Source organism: Parambassis ranga, chromosome 14, assembly GCF_900634625.1.
Source record: "Parambassis ranga chromosome 14, fParRan2.1, whole genome shotgun sequence".
NCBI classification, from domain to species: domain Eukaryota; kingdom Metazoa; phylum Chordata; class Actinopteri; family Ambassidae; genus Parambassis; species Parambassis ranga.
Genome location: NC_041034.1, coordinates 5,956,814 through 5,966,731, shown reverse-complemented (window position 1 = coordinate 5,966,731; position 9,918 = coordinate 5,956,814). Strand labels below are relative to the sequence as shown.

General features: G+C 42.1%; 1 protein-coding gene across 1 annotated transcript; it reads right to left on the bottom strand.

Moving 5' to 3' along the window:
* Window positions 1-5,848: 5,848 nt before the first annotated feature.
* On the bottom strand, window positions 5,849-9,152 carry LOC114446493 (voltage-dependent anion-selective channel protein 1-like; the record flags this gene model as incomplete). The annotated part of the gene is made up of 7 exons (XM_028422138.1): window positions 5,849-6,740; window positions 6,863-6,920; window positions 7,384-7,534; window positions 8,173-8,400; window positions 8,514-8,566; window positions 8,710-8,862; window positions 9,096-9,152. Coding segments are annotated over 7 exons (792 nt in total), but the record flags the coding sequence as incomplete, so codon positions are not given.
* Between the last annotated feature and the right edge of the window lie 766 nt (window positions 9,153-9,918).

The window sequence follows — 9,918 nt, the reverse complement described above, 5'->3', positions numbered from 1 at the left end:
TCTTCCATACATTATATTAGTACATTCCCTCCCAAATATATAGCATCTGTCTTCATATAAATGGCCTTAATGACATCACCTCTCAAATTTGACCACATTAAAGGCTGCTATGGATTTTCCTAAGAGTGTATTCAGAAACACAGGCAAAGATTAATAGCTTGGAAAAAAGGTTTCCGTTTTAAATAAAGATGGGTTTCTTTTTGTTAAACAAATATATATATATATGTATATTGCCTTTTTATCTTCTTACAGTTATTTGCCATTTTATCTGTGACAGACATTTTCTACGCAAAGAGATGAAAGCTTTTGGAATGACTCTGCATAATATATATGCTGCGTATGTGCGTGTGTTAGATTCCTAGATCGCTGCTTTGTTTGCACGCAGACACGTTAATGACAGAAAAGTATGCGTGACAAAAGTGCTTGAAAAGCAATGCTCTGCGTGTCGATTCATTTCTTGGCTAACTGCTGAGAGAGAAATAGATTTAATAATCAACTCTTATAATTAGATATATTATTATGACCTAAACATTACATTAATATGCAATTTTTCCCAATTTATAAATTGGGGTTTTTTAAAAAAAAAAATTAGTAGCAAAACAAAAAGCAGGTGCAGAAGGACAATAAGGCTGAAACACCCCCGAGAAAAATCAACATATTAAATCCCAAATATTCATTTATAAAAATAAATGGCAAATATTAAAGTATCACAAAAAGGGACAGTAGATGAACAGAAAAATGTCTATGCAGACAACAAAAAAAAGTCCAAACAGGTTCTATCCTCTGCTCCCTGATTGGCCTGTAAAGCAAGAGAAAGCATCAATCAAGCTCCACATGAAAGCGCAGCATCTCCACAACGTGTATCGCCCGGCAGGAACCGGCTCTGTGCGGGGGGTCTGGACGAGCCATTCCTCTGAGTGTGGATCAAAAATGTAGTCTCGGGTCATCTTGAGGGACGGCATGGCCTCGTTGACATTCTGGTCCAGGCGGTGATACTCTACAGTGTTGCGAGAACACAGGCCGTCTTTCCAGCGACGGCTCTGTACCAGGAGGAAGATCTGGGAAAAAAAAAAAGAAGCAGAATGTAGATCGAGATCAAATTAATCCGGCTGAGGAGCATGTGCTGATCAAGTGAAATTATTTCTTGGATGACAGGCCAGCAAAAAAGATGAAAGACTATATAATAGGAATCTAAATTTTTAAGCACCTTCTTCTGCTGACTTTACAGAGAAACTAGTTTTTCCTGCTAAATTAAGAAAATCAGGACACTAGCACGTCCTGTCAAGGTACAATCTGTTCATAATAATCTTTGTTGCCATGGCCAACACTCACCTCCTCTTATTGTGATATGTGATGTAGACGATGGCCACCAGGAAGGCCAGGATGACAGGTGAAAGAAGAAGTGCGAGTCCTAGTCCTCTGTGTTGTAGCTGTCTGCTCTCTTATAAGCGGGCACCTCCATCTCAATGTCCGGGCTGCGGCCCTGTGTCAGTTTTGAACTTGCTGTCATCTTTTCTTTCGAACAGGCCGTCGGCGTCCTCCGGATCGTCCGCTGTCCATGTATGTGTCCTCATCATCTTCATCGCCCTCGTCTAGGTAATTATCCAGAGCAACGTGAGTTTTCCGTTTCCTGTCCCCTTGTCAGTGGTCTACAGCAGGTCTGCTCTGTGGGCAGGTCCTTCTCATCGGGCTTTACGGCCTCAGAGACAGGGGCTGCTTCAGTCCGGTTGTGCTGGTTTGCGGGCTTTGGCGGTGGTGGAAGCTTCTGAGTCTGGGGTCTCCGTGGCAGCAGGTTTGTCCGTTTCCTCAGTGTCGCTCACTTGGATGACAGTTTTGGCATCTCCGTTGCTGCTGCGACAGGTGGCTTATCAAAGAGAACCAATTCAGTGACTGAAGTATTCTCTTATCCTCTGGAGATAGTTTTGGTGCCAGCCTTGTTGTGGCGGTTGTTGTGTTGGTGGTGATGTTTTTGTTGTGTGGCTTTCTGTGGAGCGCCCGTCTGCACTTTTGGAGCGTCATTGATAGCAGGTTTTGCAAGGTCTTGGGGAGCTTTTTCAATGACTGGACTTAATTCCGCTGTGGTATTCTGCTGCTCCTGCATGTCTTCATTTGCAGTGGTCAAATTAAGATTTTGAGATGCGTTTACCCCCTCTTTGGGTGGGCTCCTATTAGAAAAGGACATTATGTATTAGGCTTAATGTGCCACTTAATTCATCTTTTAATAACCACTTTTCTTATATTAAAAAATCAATCATATTCTTTTGCTTCATTTATAGAAACAACATGACTCCATCCGGCACTGTTTCTTTCGGAAATAAAAAAAAATAGTCTTCGTTAGAGACACTCATCATTTCATACGACACTGCCTGATCACACAAATAGTCGTGGCTGACAAACTCTTTTTCTTCCTCCTCCTCCTCCAGAAAGACTGCCATGTAACAATCCTCTAGGGCGAGACTGTTAACTCTCAAGCTGCCACAGAAAAACTGAGTGGACCTATGTGCTTAACAGTTTGTAGTGGTGGCTGCTAAAATACAGTAGAGGCAAGGCGTTCCATTTTTAGGCCTGTTTAAGGCTGCACTAGAGTCGTAACCTTATAAAAGAAAAGCAACCTGTAAAACTGTATCCGTCCCTGACCGTGTGCTTTAAATGAAGTTAGACTCACTGCACTGGTCCAGCCATCAATGACACAATTTAACCAGCAAGTGTCAACATTATTTCATCCTCTGTGACTAGGAGGCGTTGCCTAAGATGGGACAGGAGTAGCACACTCGGGACTGAGTCACTTATAAGACATTCCCAAGTGAAGAAAGGGTCTATTCATGCCCATGAGCCTTGGCTGCCTGGCATAAATAATCACAGAACATTGAGATCTTTGTGCCAGCAACACTAACAGGCTTTGCTGTATGAAGCCGAATGTGGGAAACTCTGCAAGAAGTTAAAAAAGCAGCATCTCTTTAAAAATCACATGTCATAAACTAATAATGTGCCTGCTTATCCATGTAACATTTGAACAAAGATGTCATAGAAAGCTCGTTTTAAGCTCAGTACACAGTTACCAGCGTGTAGGTTACAGAAGTTAAGGTCATCCTCCCTCTGTGCAAACACTCTTAGTTCCTCATCCTGCTTTGTGGTGTTAAAACTCCCTTCTAGATCAATGACATCTGATAAATAATATGATCATGAACCAAATATTAAAAGTTACATCCCAGACTGCAAACATTCAGCTCCAATAATACCACCTGGATATAAAAATACTCAAGTGGTGATGTGTGAACGAAGAATGAAGATCATGTTGCAACCTGACAACTACCATGGCGTGAAAAAGAAGAAGCCCAAGACAGGAAGTCAACATAACTGACCTTATCTCAACAGATTTACGCCAATACACTGCAAATACACTGCGCAGGCAAAGTCCACTAATGCAAGACAAAACTTGCTCTTGTTTTTACAGCTTTAGCTCTGGACCTGGTCCTTTCTGATCAACGGTAACTTTCAAAGGGGTTTTCATAATAAATCACTGAGATATATGACATGGGCATCTGTTACAAGTTACTTTATCTGACCATCATCCAGGAGGGCATCTGGCGTTAAGACGCTGTTAAAAAGTGTTAGAAAACATCAAATGTCTTATGTTCAAAATAAGCTGAACTATATATTTTCTGAAAAGGTCATTGAAAAGCTTTCCACGGTGGCAATCAGGAAAACATGACTTCCTGTTTCGACTCTTTGACTTGAAATGACGCATAACAAAACAAAAAGTGAAAAAGTGAAATTGATACTGAAACATAACAACAAAAAACGTCGTAACCAAAAACAAATGTTATTCACGTCCTAAACGTTAGCATTACGTTGTTATTTTAACTATGAGTTCTACACATAACCGTCTCATAATGTTATTTTGAGAAATCATTTTTGAACTCGACTACTGTGCTATGATAAGAACTCTAATAAAAAATGTTTATACCTTTATTACTTCCTCAACACAAACAAACATACTGAAAAAAAATCCATCATCTCTCACCTGACACTCTGGCTACTAGCATGATGAGCTAGCCTGCTAGCTACAGCAACGCTAACATTACATGATACTGGCTGGGTAGCTAGCTAGCTAGCTAGCTGTCCTGCTAGTAAGTTAACAACAACAGTGACTATGGTAGATTTTTCACACAAATTTGACATACCTCCTGGCGCGACATTTAACGAAGCTGACAGGCAGCCGCTGGCTAACAGCTGGAGAAAAATAAGCACAGAAAGAGCCAAAATATTTCTTCTGCTTCGCCCCATATTCCCGCACGTCGCCATGTTGCTGCGTGACTGAAGAGGCGTGGTTTAATGGGGAAACACACGCTCACACAGAGGAGGACTGTGTGTGTCACAGTTTAAGCTGATGAATGAGATCAGTCATTCCTTTACATTCACTTCTAATGTGACTAATCTGGTATAAAGTTGTTTTTCTGTCTTCCATGGCACTGGCTCTCCCCTATTTGCGATCCCAAGAGGTTATTTCTGCATATAAAAACAAGTAATTAGTTTGAATCAAGCTATTGTTCTTCACCCTCTTTCTTCTTCTTCTTTTTTATTCTTCCGTATGTTTTTTGACTATGAAACTATAATTTTTCAAATATTAAGCAATTTCGGTGTCATTTTTAACATGGGAGTCTATGAGAGAGCCCTTCAACGAGGGTCATCTGCCAAATGTATCTCCTCCTACACATTTCAAGCTACAGACTCCATTTCAGTCTTAAAACGCTCATTAGATGCTGCTCTATCAAACTTGTATTCAGAGTTTTCTAATTCCGAATCGTTTCCGCACGCCAGGCTCTCAAAGTTGGAGTGGTTTTTGAGGTTTCCTCTGCTGTTACCATGGTGACAGGCTGACACACACAGGGGCATACAAAGCTCTGAATTGCTGGAGAATCAGAGCAATTCAGCTGCAGCAATCAAACTTGCATTTTCTTCAGGAAATGCCCTTTTCTAGTTATTCATCTACAACTCATTTAAAAAAAATGCTACTTCACAACACATGCGTGGTGCACAGACTGAGTCTGAGTTGTCCATCCAGTCCAACTGCCTCTTTGTCTAGAGAAAACAATGGTCTCCGGTTTCTGGTGAAAAGAGTGAGGATGATACAGAAATCTTGAGCAAGATTCAGAACGAGGTCTGGCACCCAGTTATCTCTAACACAGATCTATATCAGGAGAGTGATTGTTCTAAACAATTAAAGAATTACTTTCTTTGTTCACTAATATCACATCATCTAAGAAAGTTAATAAATAAGCTTGAAGATTAAATCACTTGAAGTACTTCCTATTCCTTTGTAAACATTACAGTGAACCAGTTGAGCAGGATCATTGTCTTCAGCGGCAGGAGGTGGTCACTGGCCAGGTGTGTAATTGTGAGCACAATCAGTGGATTCCTGGAAAAGAAAGGAAACCTCTCAGCGAGTAAGTAAAACAGTCATTAGTCGCAGCTGTGGACTGAAAAACAAAACGTCCAGGTGATTTTACTTCATATCCTTTATCATTCATTTTCAGCTTTAACACACAAGAGCCACATGTTTGTTCACACAAAGTTCAAGTAAGGTGGTTTGAAACTGTTACACAGAGAGAGAGAGACAGGAAAAAGACAAATACAATCAGAAACCCGGTTCAAGATGTTCTTTATTTAGTTCACTGAATGACAATACTGTCAAGTACACTAAGCATGATTCCCATAACCAGTTGTGGAAGACTACCATCTCCTGGCCTCTGTATTTACTCTCTCCATCCTCCTTTAAAGGAGCACTGCAACTCTTCCTCAGAGAAGTCGGCTCTGTGCATGAAAGGTTTCCTTTTGTTCGCACCAGAAAAAAGAGCCGACTTCAATAAGACTTCTCAGGTGGAATAATCTATGCAAGACTCGCAATAAAATAATAATAATAATAATATTCTGTTTGCTATATGTAACAAAAGACATGTTTCACAACAAATGCACGGACACAAAAGACGAGTGAGACGAAAACACAGAATGTACACGCTGGGGTGTAGTGTCTCTCAGAGCTACTGACAGCTGCATACACTAGGGACCAGCTAACCCTCCTCAATGTAACATAGACAAGAGCTCTCCAGTGCAGATGTGCTCAAATAGTTCACCACTACACCTTTTTGAGTGAGGAGCGCTTATGCAACAGCACCATCTGGTGGCATAAGTACGTAAGTGTATGATATCGGCGTCGAGCCCTTCTATGTATTTTGGGCTCGTCGATTTTCCCTTTACACTGCATTGGAAAGCAGAGAGACACAGATTAAAGCCTTATGCAAATGTAGTGAACAGAAAAGTGTGCACCAGAGGCTACTTTTCCCTTTGCAAGCTACGCAATTCACGACCGAGCTTTCTGTTAATTGCCTGTTGTTTTGTTCTGAAGTGGGCCCTTTGATTTCAAAATAAAATGTTCCCTTAAGTGGTCCTTTAAAAGCGGCAGATCGCTGCAGGAACGATTTGACCTTTATGCTGTCTTCCTACCAGTTGTAACACATCTAGGGGAAACGGGGGTTGTGTGAGGGAAAGCTAATCAATTGAGGATTAAAGATTTTTTGTAAATTCGTTTTTTTTGGTGGGGAATGCATGTGTGCTGGGAGGACTTAGAAGGCTGCCCGCCTCATCCTCCTACGCCTGGAACTCAAGACCAAGACCAAGCTTGTGGCCTCCAGCGTTGATGTTTTTGCCATCGAGGAGAGCAGAGAGGGTCAGCTTGATACCTGGACACAGACACATACGGATAAGCAATGCAGTCACCTTTCCAAAGTTTAACAAATGATCTCTTGCTTTTTCTACCTAAATCTTAAAAGACTTCAGTGTTTTGGTGATGAACTGCACTCACCTGGCTTGAGAGTCTGAGTGTATCCCAGGCCAACAAGGCTGGAGTTGTTCACCTTGGCCTGTGATTGGAATCATACATAGAAGAAAAGTTATTGATAAATTCACCCTGTCACTTTTCTGCACCAAACAATCATTTCACTGAATTCTGCTGATCATAACAGTTTCAGAATGGCATCCAAGTACACTAACAGCAAGTCACTCGATCGGAACTGGACATTACTACCTGATCAGGACTCGAATATATATTTATCAGGGCTGTCAAAGTGTGTCCTTTAGTGTAGGGGTATGACAGTCGCTTTTGGCGCGAGGGGTCCTGGTTCGAGGATCGGATCGGGACTCGGTATAGGCAGATACTCAAAATCAAATGACTCGGACTCGAGGGCAAAACAACCTGATCGGGACATCCCTACTAATTTGCTCGGCTACAAGTGGGATTGAAGAACTAATGTGACAGATGTAGCCAGGCAGTTCCTGACACTTAATATGCAAATTGATTAGGTCACTATTATGACTACTACTCACAGAGAAGGATGCATCGGGATCAATCTGATACTTGGCAGCGATGCCAAAGCGGGTGTTGCTGTTTCCAGCAGTCCAGGCCAGGTTGACAGCTGTTTCCAGCTGGTCATTCACCTTCTGGTAGATGGACCCACCAAACTCAGTGCCATCATTTCTGAGGAAAAACAGAAGTTAACATTATATTTTATTCAATGCTAATACATGAGGGCTTGTCACATAATGGTGTTTTGTAAACAAAGAATACCTCACGTGGACCCTGCATGTCTGTTAAAGACTTCAGTTGGTTACACTTTCAACGACGCAAAGCCAATATTACACTTCACCTGACCTTACAGTACAGGTTTATCTGCCGACTGAAGCAGACAGGCTTTAGCCAGGGGCACAGCGGGAAAGAAGACTAACACCGTGCCCCGTCCCTCCCTCTTTCTGACACTGCCTCACTCATCCTTTTCACTGATGGCTGCCAACCACTCACTCCATCTCACTTGCAATATAGCAAATCCCATCACCTGGGTAAAAAATAACTGTCAGGCACCTGGGTGCCGGGCAGACAGCCAAGCAGACAACAAGTTGCTCACCCAGACAAGGACAAGGAAACAACCCGAAAGCCTCTGTATAGAGTCATACAGCCTGGAGTCAGGGAAAACATTTGGCTAATGACTTGATGCTTAGGTACTACAGTATTGAAAGCACTATAACTAACTTACACTGTATATGGATGAGTAGAAACCATACTGGTGTACAGGGCAATTGAAGGACACATGCATGCATACTATCAGATCACAGCCTTACACGTTCGTATGGAGCTGGAACTCATCGGTCTTAAATCCAACTGCGAAGTTGCTCTGGGTGATCCTGTTCCTGCCAGCTTCGAAGGTCATCTGGTAGCCGGCCAGCCAGCCCTCGTAGCCCACAACTGCTGCGCCATGGATGGCTGTACCATTGATGTCATAGTGAACGTCGCAGCCAAGGTTGACGTGCTCACACTTGTAGCCCGTCTTGATCTTGCCACCCTTCTTGCTGGCAGAGTTGGGGAGACAGAAACAGCAGTTATTGTCATCCCACAGCAAGCGACATCAAACTACGTTTTCAAGACTGCGACATACTGAAAGAACTCATTCTGCTGTTCTTACCCAGTGTTTGGTGAGAAGGAGGAATCAAACGTTAGCTTTAGCCCCTTAGCCAACTGTAGGAGGAGAAAAGTAATGGTGTTACAACACAAATAATTCTTTTCACAAACTTGTATAGGATTACAAATCACTCACAACACATCAACTCAATTCACATTTTAATATGGATCATTTTCACTCTTCCTCTACAATACATCACCTGATCCTCAAGAGTGATCTCAGTCCCAAGGGTGTTGTCAGTGTTCCACTTCTCTGTGAAGGTCAGTCCATGCTCAGACCACTTGTATTTGGTCTCCAATGATCCAGTGACCTTGCTGGTCTCAGTGTTGGCAGAGCCTGTGCTGGTGAACTCCTGTGGATGACAGAAACACACACATTTACAATCAATATAATACAATCTTTACCAATAAAATATTTTTGGGTTAAGACTAAATTAACTTGGAGGTGACTACGGGGGGCAGCCCTGGCATTGTTTTGGAGATCAGATACCCAGGAGATCAGCCAGGGGCATCTTAAGCTATGATAGGACTGCTGCTGTCTGGATTGGCAGCTCTGCTAATCTGATAATGACTCGCAACAACTTACCAGTCCATTCTCAGACTTTGTTTTTAAGTCCAGCTTGATCAGCCCGAAGCCTGAAACAAAGAACGTTTAATGAAACATCAAAAAGGTGTCGCATGACAATAGAAATAGGAGCATTGATTTGTAAAGTAAATCACATTTACAAACCCTGGCAGCCTTTCAAACTAAGAGCCACGTTATACTATTGTTCCTGACCAAGCAAAATACTATTATTAGACATATAGAGAATCTATATATCTTTTGAGATTTCAAAGCACATTAAGTCAAGGCATTGATTGACTGTGAATTAGTGTGTGGAAAAGCCCATTTATCTGCCTCTAGAGGACATTTAAGTTATTTATGTAGCTGACCTAATGTGTGCATTGATTTCATGTAGACCCAGTCAGAGCATTAGTGCTGTCAGTTATGAATAATAGCTAAGATTCTGACCCACCGGAGTCCCTGTTCTTTACAGACATTCAACGACCCACTAAACCATGCTACACATGAAGTAGCAGTACTGATTCACCAATCAGTGTCGAACTAAAAATCCGGCCGTCACTAGAATCCACAGCGACATGTGTGGTGACTCCTGAACTTGCAGTGATTCAGCCTTGAGTCACTGGTACGTATAAATCATTCTGTGAGCATTTCCCTGAAACTCAGTGGTCATCGAGACATAGCTGTGTGTACACAAAAAAAAACAGTGTCCAGGGACATCCACTCTAACTGCAGCCTACTTACTGTACCCCAATATGTGTATAACACCTCATCTCTGTGCCATAGACAACACTGACCTACTGTTGTAACTGACAGATTTTTGTACTTACATTTATATTTTATATTT